Source organism: Brassica napus, chromosome A9, assembly GCF_020379485.1.
Source record: "Brassica napus cultivar Da-Ae chromosome A9, Da-Ae, whole genome shotgun sequence".
Taxonomy (NCBI): domain Eukaryota; kingdom Viridiplantae; phylum Streptophyta; class Magnoliopsida; order Brassicales; family Brassicaceae; genus Brassica; species Brassica napus.
This window is the reverse complement of record NC_063442.1, coordinates 26,310,448-26,333,911: the sequence shown is the minus strand read 5'-3', so window position 1 is coordinate 26,333,911 and position 23,464 is coordinate 26,310,448. Positions and strand designations below refer to the sequence as shown.

General features: G+C 32.4%; 3 protein-coding genes across 7 annotated transcripts; 1 reads left to right on the top strand and 2 right to left on the bottom strand.

Annotated features, from left to right (window-relative positions):
* Positions 1-2,927: 2,927 nt before the first annotated feature.
* LOC125577611 (eukaryotic translation initiation factor 3 subunit E-like) lies at positions 2,928-7,251 on the bottom strand. Of its 4 annotated transcripts, none has more exons than XR_007316025.1 (6): positions 5,035-6,482; positions 4,844-4,956; positions 4,543-4,769; positions 4,411-4,455; positions 4,129-4,288; positions 2,928-3,583 (listed from the first exon to the last, which is right to left on the bottom strand). XR_007316025.1 is itself a non-coding variant. In XM_048739076.1 (6 exons), exons 4-6 carry the CDS (start codon positions 4,642-4,644, stop codon positions 3,209-3,211), a joined length of 804 nt encoding a protein of 267 aa, XP_048595033.1. In that variant the 5' UTR covers positions 4,645-4,769; positions 4,844-4,956; positions 5,035-5,275; positions 5,378-7,231; the 3' UTR covers positions 2,928-3,208. The 4 variants fall into 4 exon arrangements, 3 of the variants coding, with proteins under 3 accessions (XP_048595033.1, XP_048595034.1, XP_048595035.1); XM_048739076.1 differs by having other exon boundaries at positions 4,129-4,455; positions 5,035-5,275; positions 5,378-7,231; XM_048739077.1 differs by having other exon boundaries at positions 4,129-4,455; positions 5,035-5,636; positions 5,719-7,231.
* Positions 7,252-16,896: 9,645 nt separating this feature from the next.
* LOC125577610 (protein argonaute 2-like) lies at positions 16,897-20,776 on the bottom strand. 2 transcript variants are annotated; one of them, XM_048739075.1, is made up of 4 exons: positions 20,167-20,776; positions 18,773-19,973; positions 17,187-18,659; positions 16,897-17,032 (listed from the first exon to the last, which is right to left on the bottom strand). In XM_048739075.1, the coding sequence occupies exons 1-3, from the start codon at positions 20,612-20,614 to the stop codon at positions 17,195-17,197; spliced, it is 3,114 nt and encodes a 1,037-aa protein (XP_048595032.1). In that variant the 5' UTR covers positions 20,615-20,776; the 3' UTR covers positions 16,897-17,032; positions 17,187-17,194. The 2 variants fall into 2 exon arrangements, with proteins under 2 accessions (XP_048595032.1, XP_048595031.1); XM_048739074.1 differs by having other exon boundaries at positions 16,897-18,659.
* Positions 20,777-21,730: 954 nt separating this feature from the next.
* On the top strand, positions 21,731-23,127 carry BNAA07G32070D. Its single transcript, XM_013796990.3, has one exon. The coding sequence runs from the start codon at positions 22,361-22,363 to the stop codon at positions 23,030-23,032; it is 672 nt and encodes a 223-aa protein (XP_013652444.2). The 5' UTR covers positions 21,731-22,360; the 3' UTR covers positions 23,033-23,127.
* Positions 23,128-23,464: the final 337 nt, after the last annotated feature.

The following is a 23,464-nucleotide window of genomic DNA, read 5'->3' as shown; positions in this document are numbered from 1 at the left end:
AAATTTTTAGGTAAATCCTAAACTTTTGGGTAAACTCTAAATCCTTGGGTAAATCCTAAATCCTTGGGTAAACTCTAAACCCTTAGGTAAATCCTAAACTATAGGGTAAATCCTAAACCCTAGGGTTTAGGGCTAAGTTTTAGAGTTTTGCTGACGGCGTTTAGAATTTAGTGTTTAGGATTTATTGTTTAGTTTTTACGATTTAGTATTTATGATTTACCCAAAGGTTTAGGGTTTAATGGTTAGATTTTAGGGTTTAGTGTAATTTTACTGACAGCGTTAATAATGTTTTAAAAAAACTCATTTTTTGCAGCTTGTACTATTTTTTTAAAAAAAAATTTTACTTTTTATTTTATTTTAAAAACAAAATATGACTTAGCAAATTTTTGTTATTTTGCTTTTTCTAAAAAAAAAAATATGATATGACAGGCTCTAGGGTAAACAAAAAAAAAACTCTTCTTAGAGTGTATAAATGTTGTTTTTGTAAATTTGTTCTAATAGAATTTTGATAACATTATAGTAAATAAGTCTTATGTGGCTTTGGACTTCTGTAAATTGAAATACAATTATATATGGATAAACTTTTTTCTAATTAATTACAACGCATAATAGTGTATGAACCAAAATTTCTTTTGAAAATATAAATTTAAATATATGGAAGGAAAAAACATTAGAAGCTGCAATCAGACAAGAACATCCTTTTTTAGAATTTTTGGAGAAACAAATGTATGTTATGATTTCTGAGAGAATTTTAATTTTAGCTTTTACCCCAAATTTGATATCATTATTTAAATTTATCTTTAAGATATAACTATTTTCATAAATGCTTTAAATTTCTGAAAAAAATAAAACTGACATTATAAATCATTTAAAAATGTATAAAATCATTTATAAAATATTTTTAAAGGTTCATAAATTCAAACCCAATCCATAAATAATGTAACCTTTATATTTATAGACTTACTTTTAATTTTTAAAATATTAACTGAGATACTAAGGCAGCATAAAACAAAAACTGATAATATATTTTTGTCAGCCGTGACCATGACTGGAGCAACATCAGGACCACGACTATTTCTCTCTGTATCTTCAATAGTGCTCTGGAATCGTTTATCCTCAAAGATGACGTTATTGTCATCAGAAACATAGCTTGTGTGTGAACGCGATGAAGCCAAGCTTGACTGTTTCTTGAGCTGAACAGCTATCGTTGACATCATCTTTAATTGGCTGCTGCTTTGCTCTGCCTATTTTAGCAAAGGAATCATTCTGCCTCATCTCCAATGAGTTATCTCGAGAATGACCTTTCTTCCATGAAGCATGTTATGATTGTTCATCAACATTTTTCTTAGAAAGCTCTGCCCTGGTAGTAGATTGATCTTCTTCTTCCCTGCAACTGCTTCTTGGCATTTCTTCTTTAACAAAACCTCCGCTTTGCACATTTGATCTACTATGTCTATGTGAAGGTTCATTTCTTATATTATCATAAGAGGATGAGTTCGGCGACTCTGTGAAACTCTGCATCGTCATCCTCATCCTTTCTTTGCTTGAAAGCTCAGCAGCTGCACGTGCAGCAAAACTTAACTCGCTCTTTCAGCAGACTTCTATATATTATAATTTTGTAATCATTAATTTGTATTTGTTTATAAAAAAAATTTAAACCATGGATCATAAAATTTGAATGTTAGATTTTTTACAGTTTTAATAATTTATATTCGTTTTTAAAAATTTAAAATATAACATATACAGAAAATTTATTTTTTATTATATGGTTAATGTGGTTGTTTAATTTATTTTAATAGTTCAAAATTAAACAAATAAGATAGACGATAAAGTATTTTTTATCAAATCTTTATTATTCAAAATCATTAATTGTCATATATACTTTAGCCACATTAGGCAATTTCATAAGTTCTAGTTAAGGAAATAATAAAGAACATTAATAATGAATTTATGGTTAGTTTAATAAAAAACTTATTAATAATTAGATGAACCAATATATTTATCTTGTGATTTTAAGAATCATCATAATGATGACATGTGGCTACAAAAAGAAGTTATAAAGTTTCTCAATTAATATATAAGGGATGTTATTTTTACAAAAGAAAGCTGTAATTTTTGCACAGTGTAATTTTGTTGCAGTTGATTAAGTTTTTTTTATTGTGTTCTAATTCGTAGGGAATATTTACCACATGTTAAAAATTCAAATATTTTTAAAAGGGGGAAATGCTAATTTCAGTAAAATTGAAATGCAATTTCTTTTGTATGATAATTTTTTTTTTGAGCCCGTATAATTTAATTTAAATGTTAATGATGCAAGTGATAATTTTGAGTAAACCATACATCTTTTTAAAATGAAACTAAATTCATTTAAATTAATTTTTTGGAAATGAATTTTTCCTAATACAACCTAAATGTGCGTGAATTTTAAAATATCAATTAGGTAATCTAAAGTTTTAACCCATGTAAATTATTTAATATTTATCCTAAACTTCTTATCCTAGTTGTTCTCAAAAAAAAAACTTCTTATCCTAGTTCCGTCGACTCCTTTGTTCCATGCTGCGTTGTCTACAGATATAGAAAATACATTTCTATGTATATGTTTGGTGAAAAGTTAAAAACACTGAAAGTTAGAAATGATAAGGTTTATGTTAAGAGACAGACAAAACATATGATAAAGAAAAATGTCTCCAGTCACGTCAAACACCACCATCTGATCATGAATTACCATGAATTCATAAAAAGAAGATAGGCTTTAGGAAGATAACTCCAGAAATATTACGTACTGAGACTGAGATTGGTTTTCTGATCATTGCAGTTTCAGTTCACATGCGACTCTGCTTGGCTCGTGAATGTAGTAAACAATATAATGTATCACTAATTTTTTTTTATTTAAAACTCCTATTGGATTTATCCTGTGAAAAAATGTATAAATGAATTGTTTGTTTGATAAAGAACTTCTAAACCGAAATTTGGAAAACTCGGTTAAACCAAACAGAATGAAGAATCACGTGAAACATATCATACTTCTCAGGCTTCACATGCCACAAAAAAATGCTTCTGTACTCTCTTCACTCTCATCTGCAATTGCTTATACCTACGTTCCAATATAGACATCAAAATCTTCTTCAAGTTGGGTATATCTTTCTCCAACACAAAAACCGCAAACGACTCCCACTTCAAAACCTCGAAGAAAGGTGGCACAAAGTTATCAGATATGATTACTGGAACACAACCATAGAAAATAGTATTTGCTCGTCTTCATGAACTGAAGATAGTTCTTGTTTCCTTTAGACCTCAGAAGCTTCCCGAAAATTTTCAGGTCAGGATCTTTGTTGTTCACCCCAGTAAGAGAGTAGTATTGGCCTAACGTACCCGTGATCGGGTTGACCAGCAAATTAAAGAAAGCTACTGTTGGCCTTTTGGACGCAGACTTGCCACCGATGTTACTTAGTGGTTTCTTGGGATATCTAACGTATGTCTCCGGTAGAGATGTGTCCTTTCCAAAGACAAAGCCTTCTTTAACATCCGAGTTACACAACGCCCTTATAGTCTTGGAAAAATGCTTGCGTGTCTCCGATGGAACCTGAAAATGTAACAAAACGACATACATTTATTAGTAAATGATCTAAATGATCCAACCGTTATAACCTCATATAGACGAAATGTCACAAAACACCATATAATATTCTAAAAAAATGATCTCAAATCTCACAATATTTACAATGCCACCAAAATGTTACAAACGACATGCATTCGTCAGAAAAATGATCTCAATGATCCAACCTTCATAACTTCACATAGATCTCAGAAAAATGATCTCAATGATCCAACCTTCATAAAAATGATCCCAAAGCTTAATTACAACTCCATAGCATAATGTCACAAGACATACATGTATCAGACAATGATCTCAGTGATCCAACCTTTATAACCTCGCATAGATAAAATGTCACAAAAGACCATATACTAATTTGTTCTCAAAAACTCACATATTTACAACTTACATAGAGTAATTTAACAAAAAGACATTACGGTTTCAGAAAATGGTCTCAAAGATTGCATCTACATAACTCAATAGATATATCAGAAATGTCTAAAAACATTCTCATGTCAAGGAGGAGACGTTACCCAGTCATGGCAGGCGGCAAGGAAATGATCAGCTCCAGAAGTTCGATTCCAAAAAGGATATTTTGTGGAAATGAAGTCAATATAGTCTTTTAGATACTTAATGAGATTGCGGTGTCTGTGTGAGTTCTTTACATATAGTGTCTCCTCGAGCATCTGGGAACTGAATGGTAAGTAGAAAAGATGAGCTTTTGTAGAGAGAGAAAGAATCATCATGAAGAATGATGCATCTCTCCTACGAACATCAGAGAAAGGAAAACAACAACACAAGCAACCAAAACTCACCAAGCGGCTCACACCAGAATCGTGACTTCTGCAACCCAACAGCAGCTGAAACAAAATCTTTGCCAATTAGTATCTATAAAATCACATCAACAGGGATCTCTCAAAAGGTTGGAAAAGCTAGAAGAAGCAGACTTTTGAGTCAATAATATCCTTGAGACGGTTGAGCTCTTCAAGCGCAATGTCCCAGTTCTGCATCAATATCTCAGATGCTAGCTTCCCCCACAAGGCACTCATACTTCTCTCAAGGTTAGAGCAAAGAGTCCTGTACTGGAAAGATAATCAGCGGCACCTGAATAATTCCCACATTCAAACTGAAACTTGGCGTACTGATTCAACGCCTCAATCTGGTCTGGACCAATCTGATAAAAAAATATTATACATCAAAACTGAGTTCCTCATACTAAACACAAACGAAACAACACAAAATCACAACCTGGTAACGTTCTTTCAGCATCTGGAGATTGTATTTCTTATCACCTCTTAGCTCCTGGACAGCATTAGGGTTCAAAAGGAACGTCACGAGCAATGCAGCCGCTTCCTCCATATCTATCACCAGAAACATTCATGATAAACCAATCAACCAACAAAGACGAAAGAGGCAAACTTTCACAGAGATTATTATACCTTGGGGAGCGTCTTCTGTGTGGTCGAGACTCTTGTGGATGTCCATGGCGTAATCAACCATGTTGGTCTTGTTCAGAAGCTCGATCTTGAACTTGAGGATCTGCTCATCAGGGTAAAGTTGATGCTCTTGAAGGAACTCGAGTATAGGGAAGACCAGGTGTCTGTACCTGGCCATTTTGGCTTGATTGACCTCTTTCTTTGAATTTGCATCCCCACCTTTTGCTGATCCCTTTGTGTCACCCTATTGATAATTAAAGAGAAAATGAGCGGCTCAACTGCCATAATTGACGTAGTCGTTTTTGGAGGGTGAATGACAATTTCGAAGTTACTTCTTTTCTCTCACCCTTCGTCCTTCCTTTTATATAAACCTTCCTCTCCTCGTCCTCTTTTCTCATCTCCTCAAGCCATTTCAAAATCAAATCTAGTTTGAGAGAGATAACACAGACGAAACCAAGCTTCTTCCATCTCGTTGCCGCAGATCAAACTTTCCTATTCCTCGGATAAACCTCTCCTTCTGCGGCGGCGAAACAGAGGAACAAACCTCACAAACCAACAAAGGCAATTCAATAAAAATTGATACTTCTCTGAAAACTATCAAAGATCTGCATCACCCAAAAGATTTTCTCAGTAAAAAGCCTTAACTACAGAGAATTAGAACACAAAACAGGATCAAAAGACCTTAACTTTTCAATCAACCCACCAAACCGCAAAGGAGACTCGTCAAGGGAAAAACACATTTAGTTTCTTCACCATTCCTCATCTCAACACCCACCGACTCGAAGGTATCGTCGGAGGAGGTTCGGAATCAGGTTCGGGATGGCCTTGTGGATTCATCATTGGAAGAGAGACATAGAGAGAGAGACAGAGAGGAAGAGATAGAGACAAAGAGATGTTTGAGCAAAAAAAAAAAGAGACGAAGAGATGAAGAGAATAGACGGCTCTTCCACACCCTAATTAGGTAGGACCGTAGGAGGCGTTGAAGAATGAAAACTTGAAGAAAAAAAAACAGTTGGAATCGAGGAAGATGAATCACAATCGAAGTTGGTTTCCATGTTTTGGGCTAAAATAGCATACGTGGTAAAAAGAATAATTCTTATTGGCTGATTTAAATTGAGGACGTGGACACTCTCCCTGTTGATTATATATCCCTTTTAATATAGTATAGATTAAAAAAAAGAAGAAAATCAGCATTACTAATTTGAAACAACGTCGAGTGTTGAATTATAGGAGTACAATCTCAATCGAAATTTTTGATAGAAATAATTGGATACAAAAATGTTGGTATACAATATTTTTTTTTGGCATATATTACAAGTATATTTTAAAGAAAATCAGTAAAAAAATTGTAACTATCCAATTTTAAACGAGAGGAATTTGCTAAAAACAACCTAAATATTCATTTTAAATCAAAAAGTAGCACACATATTCAATAAAATGCAAAATCAACCTAAAAGATGGTAAAATATTATTTAATTCTTATGACCAAATAAAAAATAAAAAATTATTTTATGATTCTGTAATTCATAAGTCTACACGTAACCAAAAAAATCTAAATATCTGTAGACCTTCAGAGAAATCTACTTGGTAGACTTATTTTATAGTCTACATCATAATTTGATCTAATAAATCAAGGGGAATTGCATCATACATCCATCAAACAAATTATAATTCATCCACTACTTAAAAATCATGGTTTTTCAAAATACACTGTACACATTATAGATTATTGACATATTACCCTTTTCAACCTACCGGTGAAACATACTAACAAAAATAATTAAAAAATATATAAAAAAATTTTAGCCACATCTTCTAATCCATCACCACCACCGCCACGTCTCTACTCCACCATCTCTTTCCAGTGTTTCTCTTTCTTCTTCAGATTATCAACAAAATCATACATTTTCTTCTGTCACATAATTCTTCTCTTTCAATACTTCACCAAAAGAACAATCAATTGTTCTAAAGAAAAGACAACGATGAAGTTATAGACGGTGAGCACACACAATAACTCTTTTATTTCTTTTTTTTTAAAATCAATTGATTTTCACAATCATGCTTTTGTTTTTATTTATGTTTTTGTTTTAAAGATCCACTGGTGAAGAACAGACAACGATGAAAACGTAGACGGTGAGCACACACAACAACTCTTTCATTTTTTTCTCAAATCAATTGATTCTCACAATCATGATTTTGTTTACATACTATGTTTTCGTTTCTGTTTTTGTTTTACAGATCCAGTGGTGAAGAACAACGACGGCGATTCGGTAAAAGCATCATCGTGTCGGGAAAAAGAGAGGAGATGAAGACGATCTCTATATGGTGGTGAAGAATAATGATGGTGAACAAAATGAATGTGTATCAGCCTGCCTAAAAAGAATAGAATTGAAGAAGATGAACTCGCCGTCTATACTATATTTGGTGAAATGAATAGTATAGTATATATTCTTAAGTATAGCTACCTATGTACGGTTACCATACTATTTGAGACATATTTCTATACTACTCCTTAAAAATGTAATAATATGTCATGTTTTTAAATTTGATAGGTCTCTTCTTTGTCATTTTGTGTGATTGATTGTAATATGAAATTCATTTTTCGAGTGTTGGACAAATTTGATTATTTGAAATATTCGTTTACTATACTACTTAGACTATATGGAGTATAAGATATGCAACATGCTAACCAAGTAAATGTGCTTTCAAGTGTTTAATATTGGAAAACAATTTATAGATTGTATTTGGATTTATAGGTTCCTGCCTAGGGTTTAGATTTACTAAGTAAATGTTTGGATATAGTAAACCTTATTATATACATTCTATTTGGGTTTATACTTCCTTGATTAGCGTTTAGATTAATCTATTTATTTAGGTTTAGGGTTTATGGTATATTTGGATTAGGGTTTAGTGACTAAAATTTAGGGTTTAGTATTTAGAAGGTAAGGGGGTATGGTGGGGTGAGCATTAACTTCTTTCATGCACTCATAGAGATTTTATAGTTTCACCAATATGTACTATGTTATTTATTTTGTTTCATTCTATTTGAGTTTTGTGTTTATATTTGGATTTAGGGTTTATATCTGAGTTAGGGTTTAGTAATTAGAGTTTAGGGTTTAGGGTTTAGTATTTTGAAATTTATGTTTGGGTTTTGTGTTTATATTTGGGTTTAGGGTTTATACACTTTTTATTTTTAAAAAATTTATGTTTCTATCCACTCATTCTACTGCATATAGTATATAAATATGTTGTAAATAAATTTGTGACATGAGTTATTTTAAGTGATGTGTTCGTAAATAATAGTGATTCATTATTGACCAGCAATATAAATTTCTTAGATGGATTAAATTGGTATGTGGCTGCATGTGTTTCAATCAAATAAAATACTCTTAATTTAATCTTCACCCTATGTTATTTTAACTAAGTCATATCTAACAATACAATATTACCGGATGATTACAGGAATAAAGAGCAGAACCGGATAATAATTGACATAAATGATAGCTATTACATTACGTCAAAATCAATGCCACTCACTTAATTTTGATGCCAAAGTTGGTTATTCAGCAAATTCACCCATAAATTAATTTTAAAAATGTAAGAAAATTTTTTTTTGTAAATTTTTTAATTAATCATCAATATAAAGGTTAGTATGAAGTTTATTAATTAACTTTATATAATTTAACAATTTAAAAAATATATATTGATTCGGTAACCATGTGTTAGATAACTTTTTATGGTTTAGCAACAAAATGTTCTAACATGTTTTATCTTTAAGGGTTAGATTTTAGATTGAGATTTTTTTTTGTTTTATTAATTTAAATTTGCATATCAGTGTTGAGTAGTTTATATTTTGTATAAGTAAGATTAGCGACTCGTGGGAAACCCACGGTGGGACGTCGTAAACTTTGATTTCACTACGGCACACACTTCTTCTTTTCTTCCTCGTGGTTTTGTGCATCCGCTGCAGATCTTAACCGTGTGGTACAATGTATATACTTATTAGACACAAAGTATTACTTATCGGTAGTTGGAAGAGATCCTAACTAATATATAAAATAGATGGGTCAATCCACTTATTACCAATTGGTTTTAGGTTGAAAGCCATCAAGCTTAACATGGTAACAACAAGCATTATTTTTGTCTAAAATAATCATAAAATAAAATTTAAACTTTATATACATATTTCAAATCAAAATAATAATTTAAAGGTGATTTATATTAAAAAAATGATTTAAAATATACATATATTCAAAAATTTATTTTTACTAAAATATTTTCCAATAACCATTATAAAAATAATGTTTTCAATATATATAATTAAAATACAATAAAAAGTCCAATTTCATATACCAACTTAAATTATGGTTTTTATATTTCACATTAAATTTTAAAAATATTATATATTATTTTATACGATGAAACATATAAAATACTATTAATTATATAATTAAGTATATGATGGTACATATAAAATACGATTAATTATATGATGACATATATATGATATATAATAGTGACTAGGGGTAGGATTTCGGGTATCCATTCGGATTCGGTTCGGATTAGTTTGATTTCGGGTTTCCGGGGTCAAAGATTTCAGACCCATTCAGATATTTCTAAATTTTGGTTCGAATTATTTTCAGATCTTTGCGGGTTTGGGTTTGGGTTCGGATAACCTATTTAAATTATTTTTAAAAAATTTAAATTCATTATATACTTTAAATTTCTCAAAATCTGTAAACAAAATAAAATATTACATATAAATTTGAATAACATATGTTAGAATACCTAAATTTAACATATAAATTGGTTTGTTTTAAATATTTGGATCGAGAATCAATAATTATTTTAAATATTTTTGGTATTTTGAGTATACTTTAAATATTTTAGATATTTATTTTTGACTATTTGTAGATAATCTCAAGTATTTAAACCAACTTAAAAGTATCATTTGTATTATGGATGTCTTTATATACATTAAATTTAAAAATAATTAATATGTATAAGTATGTAAACCTTTTTCGGATACATTTGAGTATCCGAAATACTTCGGTTCGGATCAGATTTTGAATCTTTAAATATCAAAATTTTGAATGATTTGGATATTTAATCAATTTATATTCGGTTTTGGACTACTTTTTCGGATTGGGTTCGGTTCAATTTTTCAAATTTGGATTTTTTTATCAAGCCCTAATATTGACATGAAAACCAAATATTAACATATTTTGAAAAATACATCTGCGCGGGCGTGCAGGTCAAAATTTAGTGAGTCTTTACGAAAAAAAAATAATAAGGAAAAAGAAAAGAGACGGAGCGAAAGGAGAAGTTCATTTGAAACACTAGTTTTTCTATGATAAACTTCTAGCACACGTATCTTATATCCACTATAACGACCAATGTTTTTTTAATGTTAGAATTATTTTATGGAAACTCTGCGATGCTCTGATATAATATATTTATCTTGGTCAAATTTAAAGCAGCAGGTACTAAATTGTCGGATTCAGGAGTTACCATATTTAATTATGGTGTTCCAATGAACGGACCGAGATAAGTTTGTTGCAAATCAAGTTATCAATCACCATCTTCAATTTCAATGTAGAGAATGGACGCTCAATGTGCCGTCTATTTTTACGATCTCGACTGAAACCTAATGTATAAACTATAAGATGTGAATGATAGAGAAGACAGAACTGATAGGGCCTTGAGTGTCCCATGAGATAATAACGTGACGTCTTTGCCCACATGTGCTTACTCGTTACAACCACTTCTCTTAGTTAAGTGGTCCAACAAATTTGCTCGTCATTTCTCACGGAAGACAGAAACAAAACGATCTTATATAAGATGTACCCATCTCTAAAAAATGAATATTTAAATATTGTTTTTCCAGGATAAATTCTCTCAAATAACATAAGTTTTTAATTTATTTATTCTTAAATCAGTTATTATCAATAAGCCACATTGTTAAGACAATCATCAGAGATATCTACTTTCTCTTCTTTTCCTCACATTCTCTGTAAGAGCATCTCTAACATCACTCTATTTTTCACTCTAAAATATAGTTTAAAGTAAAAAATACTTCAATGGTACTTTATTTCTCACTCTAGAATAGAGTAAAAAATAGATTTACTCCAAATATAGAGTAATTTATTTATTTTTTGTTCATCATTCTATTTTCTACTCTAAAATAGAGTACCATTGGAGCAAACTCAAACTCTATTAGAGAGTTACTCTATTTTAGAGTAAAAAATAGAGTAAGCCATTGGAGATGGTCTAACATTCAAAGACAATTTTTTTTGTTAATTAGCATAGAGTATGTGTGACATTTTAGAGTTTAATTTTAGTAATATATGACCTTAAATCTTAGTTTTGACAGTGTACAATTTTTCTTCTCAAACCAAATGTATTATCAGAGGAACCGTGTGATTAAAGTTTAAAGGTATGTTTATGTTAGTAACATGCATAGCCGTGCGAACACCTGTGACTAACAGAAGCGTGGGTAGAACAAAATGTCCAAAATTTTAAATTACAGTTACAAAATACTACTGTTACATAGCAATCTGTTTTTAAAAAATCAACAATTAAAATGTTCATTTTAAATTTCTAATTATAAAATTTTCTTTTCTGTAAAATTAATAAAAAAATCAAATGTTTTTGAATCATTTTTAGTGCAAAAATTAACCAAAATTACTTAATCTTTTTCTTTATCTTAAGTTTTATAAGATTAACAACTTTTTATTTATTTATTTTGGTTATTTTACTATTAAAACTAGGAGAATGTCATTAGGTAGCCATTGGAATATTATAACCATAACAATCGACATCTATGATTCTCTTCATCTAGTCTGTATTAAGCTTACCCAAATTACTGACATAACCCATATATATATTTCTATTATGTAGGATTAAAAAAATAAAATTAATAAAAGATATGATTTAATCAGATTAATAATTAATGAAAGTTACCCTGATGATCCAAGAAAAGGTGCCCTATAAATTTCGTAAAAACTGATGCCCTTAGCGAAAGCTTCATTTTTAACAATGGATGCGCAGCTCTGGTAACATGTGAACTTGGATTATAACTTTAACAGTGGGAATTTTATCTATTTCTTAAAATCAATTATTTTAATATCCAATTTATTTTAAGAAAAATCTAAATCAATTTTGCACGTTTTCCATCTTATTTGTTTGTTTTATAAAAAAATATGATGGTTATGCTTTTAATTGTTTTTATCTCATATCAGATTTGAATATCCATAAGATATTTCTTACTTTTATGGATATTAAATTTTGGATATCCAAAAAAATTGATCTGGATCCGGTAATCAAACTGAAGATCCAATAAAATTAGAGATGGGTACTGGAAGTTTTTTGAATATTCGAAATGTTTCTATTCCTAAGCCATCAAAGATAGCGTAATTTAAATATCATATATACCAAAACTTTAATAGAATTAATCCCAAATAAAAACTTATGTTAAATATGGACAATAAAAATGTGTAAAACGAAAACTATAGGTACGTGATTTTGCAATCTATAAGAGAAACATATATATTAGTTTCTTTTGTCAACGATATATTCATAGTTAGATGAATAGTTATGATTTGACCTACGTGGAGAGTTGGTCCTTAGTAGAAGCTGCTAGCTGAAGCATGCTGTGTGCATGGGCTTGGAGCCAATAGGTTATAAATAGATTTCAGCCGATTTCTATGTGGAATATGAGACACTGTTCATAAATATACTAGAGGTTGATCTGCACATTCGTGTGAATATTTTTCATTTTATAAATATATAATTTCGATGTTGTCATAAAGGTTTTAAATAATATATAACTTACATTTAGGGTGTTATACATTGTAGTGATCTGTTATTTTTTGTTATAGAGTGATTTGTTTTATACATTTCATATTCTTATTAATTGTTATTACTTATTCATATATTTTTGAGTTTGATACATAAATTATAATCTGATCAAATCAAATATATAATCTCCTTTGCTATATCATCTTAATTTATATAATTTGCATACAATACATTTTAAAATTTATTTAGTTATAAAGTAGAGAGATATTTGTTTATGATAATTTATATTTCCATGTTGTGTTTACAAAATAATACTTTAACATTTATCACTTTGGTATTTTGCGAGATTTTATAAGTAAATACATTGTTATGTTTAAATAATATAGCTCTATTTTTAGTAAATTGTATAAATACAAGTATCTATCATATTATTTTAATAAATGTTATCAATATATGATCTTTTTGGATGTCATGGTATTGAGTTTTCTGATTTTTTATTATTAAATTAATATAACAAAATATTCTATTACTTTTAATTTTTACAACATATTTTTTGTGTTACATTTCAAAACATTATATTTTAGCATTTATGATTTTATATTTTATAAAATTTGGAATCATTTTGAGTTTTTAATTTTATTTTAAAATTCTATATTTGGTCAAGAAAAATATAGAAAATTACAAAATTAATTTTTTAGTTTGGAAAATTAAATGATTTTTGAAGTTTTTTGTCACTAAACTAGTTCAGTATTATATAAAAATATATTTGAATTTTTGGTAAATGTTTTTATATTTTCTCAACAAATTTTGTTATAATGAAAATAAACATTAATTTATAAGTAAAATTAATTTGTAATTTATATTTTTAATTAATTATTAAAAATTCAATATTTTCTAGTAACAAATTTTGTAAAAAATACATGAACTAAGGGTTAGTTATATACAATTATATTTTATATATAATTATTTATATATAATATATTGCCGTGAATTTCAAGTTAAATAAAATGATAATATATAAATATAGATATAAAAGTTAAACATATGTTAATAATTTTAGTTTTTGTATAAAATATTATTTAGTTTATGAATTTTAACACGTTTTTGGACGTTGATTGATGATTTATTAAAATGAAACCGTTTAAAAAAATCTGTTATTCTACTAATTAAATATAATTTTTGCATATTTAATTTATAGTGAATGTATATTTTAATATAATATAGACTATAATTGTAAAATTTATAAAATATCAAATAATTTTTATTTTGTGACAAATGTTTTAATTATTATTAATTTTTAATAAAATTACATTAATAATTACGAAATTATAATGTGTTATTTTATTAAAAATGAAATGTTAATTTATAATTAAAACTAAAATTGTTTTATTATTAATATATTTATAACATAATACCATGACATAATTCTTTGTTTCCCATATCCCATGGGTGAAAACTTCAACGTTTGTATGCGTTGCCATGTCCTTTGTTTCTGTCAGGATTTAATTTATCTACAAGGATTTGGAAATAAAGAATCCTAATAGGAAAACTTGAGTAGAAGTTGAATAAACGGTTATTGATCCCATTTACTAATTGATAATCAACAGATAATTTATAATTGGTTATTCTTTTTTTTCTTTTTAAATATGTTTTGTAAAAAACTCATCCACTGTTATCAATGATTAGGAAATATATTAATTAATCATAGTTTTGCCAATTGGTCTAGGAAAAAAAAACTATTTTCTTCCTTACGAGCAACTGTACATTTCTGATTATTATCATCTCTAGAATAATAACAATGATGCACTAATATTGTAACAACATTTCAATAGGTAAAATTCATAAGCAAATGCGAGAAGAAAGCTGAGAAGAAACAAGGTAGGAGGTTCAACTTACCAAGCTCTAGACAAAATATTTCACTAGAAAGGGAAAATGAAAAAGAGAACAAAATCTGACATTGGCTCGTCCAACTCAAAATTTGGTGTCGACTGGATTTCAGGGTTTTGGTGCTATCAGTTTGAGGGAAGAAAGAAGCGTTTTGATCAAAATAAAAAAAGGAGTTAAATATTTCAAAAATAAAATGTTTTTTTTTCAATATATAATATTTGTTTTGGTTTTTTGATATTCGGTTTGATTTGGTAATAGTAGTTCATTGATTTGAACTTAAAAAATCAGTAATTAAGGTTATATAAGTTAAAAATATTTTAGTATTTTTGGGTGGCTCATTTTAAAAATAGTTTTAATTTATAAAATTAATATGTAGTTAAAAAACAACAATAATAAATTATTATTTATGATTTCATTTGAAAATTCTTACGTATTATATATCTTTTTGAAATTTTATTTGTACACTATATTTATTATTAATAAATAAATCTTAAAATCACTCAATATTATCTTTTCAATTATATAAAATTAAGAATTTAACTTGATTAATATTTGGTTATGTGTTTTAATAAAACATCTTTTAATAAAAATGTTAATGTTTTTAACAAACATAACTAAATATTAATCAAGTAAAATTCTTAATTTTATATAATTGAAAAGAAAATATTGAGTGATTTATAAGATTTACTTATTAATAATATGTATTTTGTCTAATTGTTTTTTTAAATTACAATATGTAATACTTTTCAAATGAAAACATAAATAATAATTTATCACTATAGTCTTTAATTAGTAATGCATGTATTAATAATTAATTATAAAATGTTTATGCCTGCATGCGCGGACGAAACACCTAGTATTTTGTATTTACCAAAAATAGAATAGTATTATATACTATATTGTTGGTAAAATTTAGTAACACATATATTATACTCTCAAAGAGAATATTGTCCTCTCAAATTTATACCAGTCACATGTAAAGTATATAGTTATTTATTTAATTTTTTTCTCTTATGTATATTACACTAATTAACCAAAAAACAACTATGTAAAAAAGCTGACAGTTAAATACTTATTTTAAAATTAAAAGGCTAGAATTGGGCATTTAATTTGATATTTCCAAAAATGTATGTTTATAAATATATTTACCTTTTTGGGGTAAAATGCTATGACTGATGAAAATTTGTCAAACTTATGTTAATGGGTGAGAAAAACAAAATTTGTCAAACATAAATGAAAGTAATAATGTATGTAACTGGTAAAATGACATGAACCAGACACTAACGAACCGAATGAAAATAAAATAAGCATAAAAATATTATTATACATAATTCGATTCGTGTGAATCACTTCGACTACCATGTCTTTTTCATTTTCTTGGTGCATCTTTCTTCAAAAGATTTGGTTCCATATTTTTCTATATAATATACGAAGATAGGAAGCTTATAACAAAATAAAGAAGAAGCTGGTATTGGTATGTTATTAGATAATACACTGAATTACACCCAAAAAAATGATTTTCGTTATATATATATACATATATATTTTTTTGGCAACGATTTTCGTTATATAGCGAGTGAAAAACGGCATGTGACACTTCTTATAACATACAAAAAAGCATATGACGAATCCTACTGAAAATATAACATGTTTTTTTGAAAAAGGGCATGAAGTATAACATGTTAAGAAGAATAAAAAGTTAGTGTACACTGATGATGGGATTTGGATGTAGTAGATGCCATTTGTGCAAAGCAACAAACCAACCAATCAATGAGATTCTTTTTAGCCCCATTCTAAATTTTCAGTAATAAAACTTATGGGATAGTCCAAAACCACCATCAATCATGTATATGAAGTCAACATCTACCTCATGGTTCATGGTCCCATGGAATATCAGAAAAAACAGAGCCCATAACTGAATAAAATCTATGGCAAATGTGTTATTTTGTGTGCATGTCTCTCATAGACTCATCCTCAATGTGATAAGACATTGCATGATCAAACGAATGATCATAACCACAAGCAAATTCTAGCAGAAGTTGTAATTTAGAAAATGCAGAAAGCCAATCAGTATTCAGACACAAACAAACATGCAACAGCCTTCGTCCATCTCCCAGACTCTAAAGCTTTAGCAAAACTCATAAACAGAAATGCGAGGGATGATTGCACAATATGAACTAATTACGAAACTCAGATTCTTGATTATAATAAAACACCATGACATAAGTAGTCTCCGCTCAAAAGAGTAATACAATACCAAACACAAAGTGCTTTCAACACAACGACCGAAACAAAGAGAAAGAAAAGAAACACACTGCAAGAAACGAAAAAAACCCAATTAGATTCACGCACAAACTCCTTGAGATAAAAGGAGTAAAACTGCGTTATTGGGACTATTCCGATATATTCAATAATAGCAATTTTAAAGTTCAGCTTAGGGACCCAAAACACAAATATATAACCCAAACCTTTTTGTTCACACGAAGAACATGACGTTCTCCAGCTCTTTGTGCAGCTTGAAAATCGCGTTGTCGTCCACAGTCAGAGAAGAGAACGAAGAAGCAAGTGAGGAAGAAGACGCTCCCCGTGGCTGCTGCTTAATGTTCTTCTCCCTTGAACTCGCCTCGTGGTACATCCTTCCTCTATACGCGACCATGTCAGCATAATAAACCGGAGGAACGAGAGACACAGGTTTGGTGCAACGAGTAAAAGTAAAGCACATCTCGAAGATGAGCTTCTGAACCTGATCGGAAGTGAATCCAAGTTCATCCCACAGAGTATAGTAATGCGTCGGCTTGCTCGTCCCAATGCCTCCATGGTGACTGCAAAGGTAGAAATCATACTCAAAGGGGTGAATCACTTTAGTATCAACCACCGTACCCGAAGGCACGTTTCCCTTGTCGCTCCCATCATTGTCTGTAGCAGGGAAGAAACGAGTCTGGTGACGTTTCTGCGCCACGATAACAGTTATCTTCGGATTGTAACCATTCTTCTCAAAAGTGAGCTTCACGTCAAGCAGCTCCACATTGAGAACCATATCGAACTGACCATCACTGACACCATCACGGAAGATCACAATCTTGTTAGGCCGTTTCCCAGTGGACTGAACATGAGCTTTAACAAGCTCCAAGCACGTTTCACCAAATCCTTGTATCTCCTCTTTCCGGTGCGGCTGGGCAATGACCCTAGCTGCGTAACGGTTAGCTTCAGGCCAGTTTAGTGTGCCCACTACAGCAACGATGGACGGGCTCATCTTGTCGCGAGAAGCTGGATGGTTGACGTCAGCGCCGATGAACATGACCTGATCATCTTTTCTGAAGAAAGAGAAAGTATCCATCAGCTCAACGTTGCTTCCACCGACCTTTGCATTGATCTTGAGCGCAAGGTTTGCCCGGTACTGATCACCTCCTTTAGTCGCCGAACCGGTTAAGAAACACTGAGTAACCAGACCAAGTTTGGTCTCAGCTATCCATTTCAGAGTCTTGTACCCATCAACCCTCCCAGTCATTGCACAGAGAATAAGAGTCGGACGAGCACCACCATGGTTACGATGAGCCTCATCAATCACGCTTCGAAGCAGCTCCTCGAGAGCATTAGCATTAGAAAGCGTATCCATTCTCGACGATTTGTAAACGATGGGAGGCTCCAGCTGCATCCCAAGCGTCCAGCAACGGTTGATAAGGTTGTTCACAAAGTCATTAGGCATCTTGTTGAACCTCTCAGACGCAGTGAAGTCAAGCACAGCCCAGTGTTTGACTACCGAACCCCTCGTGACTCCTTTCCTCATGAGGTTCCACTGATTGTTCTGCCTCGGGTTAGGTTCCTCCCGGACAGCTCTGCCTCTCTCTGCCAACTTCAACGCCGGTGCCTTGAGAACCCGACCTTCTACACGTGTCATGTTTGTGTCAACTTTCATTCCAAAGTTCCCAGTGATTTCTCCACTGCCATAGAAACAAATACATAATCAAATTTATAAAACAAAAATTAGTTAATCTTTAATAAATAATCTATAGGATATACGCAAAAACTATAGGATATAAACAAGTACACATACCCGCTTGGTCCTTCTTTAGACTTAATCATCTTGAGTATATTATCCTTCCTTTGTCGTGGATTGACTAGTGACAACTTCTTCAACCACAAGGCAGAATTTTTATCCAAGTCGTCCTTTGGATAAATCTGCCCTTCGACCAAAACGCAGAACTCCATGGGAACAAGATTTTGCCGACCGTTTTTCCCCAAATCCAAGCAAGGGATGTCCTTGTGAACAATGTCTCTTCCGTACTTGATCCTGAAATACTCAACGATGGACGTTCTCCTCGGCGGCTCGTTACCCTCCGGATCTATAATATCGAACTTGATATCCTTTGTGTCTTCTCTACTCAGTCCTACGATAGTGAGCTTCTGCTTGTTCTTTCTATGAGTGACGGTGACTTTCAACCCAGTCAGTTCCTTCTCCACGTTACGTCTAGCATTCCTAAACTGACGCAAATCAGGCCAGTCAAAGTAGAGTTTCAGATACTCGATGACTGACATTGACTTCCGGAACGCCAACACTGAGTAGTCCAAACACAATGATAAGCCTTGTTGTGTCGGCTTTAGAGTGTGTCTGTACCCTTTGGCAGCTGCAATACCATACCCAAGTTCCTCATCCCGCTCAGTTTCACGAGTGAAGAAGCTTTTACCGACGGTTATCATACACTTGGAAGGGTGCTCCTTCATCACAACATCCATCCCTTGCAAGACATCGCGAGGGTTGAAAGAAGAACCTCCCGACATGTACTCTTTCAAGTCACGGAGCTTAAGCTCATTCACCCGGTTGATGGTGAACGTATAGCTCCGAGCTCTAGTCTCATCCGTTTTAGGGAAGTCCACCTTGAATGACCCGGTAGGCAACTCAGCTGCACTGAAGATGTTCTTCTGACCATCGTATGCTGTCATGGCAAAGGGAAACTCGTGGGGGTTGTCGGTGAACAGCTTGTCCCTGACCATAGATAGCTCGAATCTTGATATCTTCTTGGTGGGGTTCTCTCCTTTTATCTCAACATCGTAATGTCTTATGACAGTTTGGGGATTGATGTTCACTTGGAAATGGTTGACAAGGAGGTTTACACGTCGCACAGCTACAACACCGCCTTTGTCAGGACGTTTCATCGGTTCTTTTCTAGCAGAAGAAGAAGAAACAACTTGAACTTTCTTGTCAGAAGAAGAAGAAGAAGCAACCTGAGATGGCCTTGGATTCGTAATTTCAGAGCCTGTCAGATTAAAAAAAAAGATAAACTCGCTTGAAAAAAATATATTCAAAGAAACATTCCTCAACGGAACAAAAGCTATGGACTGATTCATATAAATATAATGAATCATAACAAGTTCCAATGTGTATCATAATGAATCAGCTAACTCTTGAAATAATAATAATTAAAATTTAGGTTTAATGTGCATACATACCACGAGCCGTTTCAGAAACCGCGACGGTTGACGATGCAGAAGGTGGAACCGCCGCCGTATCAGGAGAAACCTGCAGCTTACGACCCCACGCGCCTCTACCTACGCCTCCTCCCGCAACGGATTGACTCACTTGAGCCTGTGGCGGCTGTTGAACCACATGTGGTCGAGGTTGCTGCTGCAACTGCGTCCCAAGGCCAACTTGACCCGGAGGTGGTCCCCACTGACTCTGGCTTCGGAAATCCTGTTGATCCCCACCACGGCCACCGCCTCGCTCAGAGGCACGACCTCCATAACCACGACCTCGATCTGCGCCGCCGACGCCGAAACCACGACCCCGGTCACCACCGCCGCGGCCATAACTACGGCCTCCACCATCCCCGTCACCGCGACCTCGGCCGCCTCTGCCGCGGCCGTCAGCACGACCTCCTCGGTAACCACCTCTCTCCATTCGATTTGTTGATTGGATCTGATCGGGAAAACACTATCGTACGATAATTAGAGGAAACTTGTCAGATCACTTTTAACTTGTGAAGTAACGAATCAGAGTGTTTAAATAAAAGGAAGAAGACAAAGGTGTGTGAGAGAAGCTTATTAGCGTACAAGAGGAGAAAAGTAAGACTTCGTAACGTTTCTCGAATGTTCCTTGAAATACCCAATAAGTCAGGGTAGTACAACCGTCTTTTAACTTTTGTTTTAAGCAAAAAATAATTTTACAGATAAACACGATTAAATACTGTATTTAAAATTTATTAATATGGCTTTTGTAAGATTAATAGTAAGTATTTCTCCCAAAGTACTTTGGAAAGTGTTTGTTGTGTGAGCTCAAAGACAGATTAAGCTAACTAGATTTTTTAACCGCGCTACGCGCGGATAAGATATTATATGTATTTCTCAATTCTAAAAAATAATGTATAATATTGTATTATATTATTTTAAAAATATAAAATATGACTACATAACATAAATATATTTTTTAAATTTTCTTTGTGGAAATCATTATGTTGATTTATGCCGGATTAAATAAATGTTGCATAGATTGTTTATTAGTCCAAATAATGCAATCGTTTGTCCCCGACGACGCCAAGATCAGACAGTGTTAAGCTCTGTTGCTACACCAAAACAGTATTTGTCTGCTAAAAGCTTAGCTCACTCTATTCTACTAATGTATGCATCAAAAATATTATCAAGCTTTTAGATAATATTTGCGTACACAAACGCTAAAGTTTTTTTTTTTTTTTTTTTTGATAACTCTGGTTACTGGGCAGCCACATTCTCAACTATCCCCCGAAAGGAGTCCAGCGCCCCAACAACGGAAGGGATGTTAAAGGGGTACACAAACGCTAAAGTTTCTTCGTGCATGTGACTTATCTCATTTTCATGTGATTCTCTACCATTTGCCCAACTTTTTGTATTTCAAATCCATGAAGCTCGTAAATGTATGTATGTCTGTGGATAAGTTTGTTGCTCTTTTACTCTGGCGGCGCGTGACTTTCACAAGTCTTTTTGAAACTTTACAAGTGGCTTCATGGGCTGCAAGCCTCCAACTGCTTAAACAAGTCCATGTCTAGTAAACTTTCACATGTCTTTGAATATTTTGTTAGAAATGGGATTGTTAAGTTATGGTATGTTGAAATATATTGGGTATATTCAGTATTTATACGATAGGAAACTATATTTTCAATCTCAATTAATTATGGAAATTTGGCAATGACTAGACAAACTAATCATTGTTTTCATAGACAAGAGACAAAACATTGCAAGGAAAACAAAAAAGAATTCTCCAAGTTACTACATTTCATATATTTAAAATATTAAGAAAAATGAAAAAAAATTATGTTGCTACCACTATTGGTTGAATGTCCACATAAAACCATATACTAAAAGTTTTATATTATTTAAAAAAAAAACAAAAAAAATATTTTAATTAAACATTTAAATGAAAAGAGGCATGCATTTAGAACGGTCTATAAAAATAGGAACCTGTATCAGTGATCTCCCTCCCCAATCGAATATTCTACCGATCGCTTTACTTTCCCAAATTCAAAAATTTCCCGGAAAATTTGTAAAGAATCGTTACTTTCCCGATTCATTTCCCCAGTGATAACCTAAGATCTTCATCGTATTCAACCTTTCGTACATAAAAACCAGAGCATTAGCTTTTTCAATCATCACACGGTAACAAAACAAACAAAACATGACGACGAAGCAGCTGGATGACGTGGAGGCGGAGAAAGCGGAAGCGATGAGGAGATACAACAACCAGAAACGTCTCAGGAACATCGTACGAGCAGCCGCCCTATCTTTCTTCTGCTACTTGTGGTTTCCCACGCTACAAGCTGCCTGCGATTGGTTTAACCGAACCGGACCGGTTATTAATTTAACCAATCGCGCGCTCGTTTTCTTCTTCGTTAACGTACTCGTCGGTTCCATCTTCCTTCTATCTCGCGATCACGGCGAGGAAGAGAGTGGGAGTGTTAGGACCAACGAGCCAGATCTATACGATCAGTACACCTCCTTCTCCGCCGTAACCGTAGCCGTAACCGCCTCCGATGATGATGATTCGAAAAAGAAAATCGTTCCGACGTTTATCACGGAGGTCCACGAGGAGGTGGTTGCGGAGAAGCAAATCGTTTCGGCGGAGGAGGTGGTGGTTGTAGAGGCGGTTACAACGGAGAATAAGGTTATCCGGAGGACTGAGTCGGCGAACTCGGCGATCGAGAGGTTGAACAGCGAGGAGTTTCGTTTGAAGGTGGAGGCGTTTATAATGGAGAAGAAGAGATGTCTTGTTCAGGAGGAAAACGACGTCGTTGGATGGCTAGAAGATGGTTCTTCTGGACTTGAGCTCGTTGGTGCTGACTCTATCTAAAGTAGACGTGCAGTAATGTGATGTAATAACCTCAATTGACTGAGAAAAAAGTTGTTCTCTTTTTAGTCACGAAATGGATGACCACTTATAATGTAGTTCTCTCTTATATTAAAACTAACTAGGGGTATTCCGGCGCTACGCGCCGGGTTCGTACGTTTTGTTATCTAATAAGTTGTTAAGGATTTGGTTGAGTCATTTGGTATTTGATTAGTGATAGTAATATATTTGTCTCTTTTGAAGTCGTTCATCGAAAAGATGAATATTGTAGTTTGCTGGAGATTGGGGTGAAAGTAATTCTTAGATCTGTTGGAGCTTGGGTTGAAAGTTATTGTTTTATAAGGACGTAGGTTCAGAAGATATTAGAGCATCATTATTGGTGGGACTTATTTTTGAGCCTTTAACATTTTTTTATTATTACTTTTATGTTTAGGG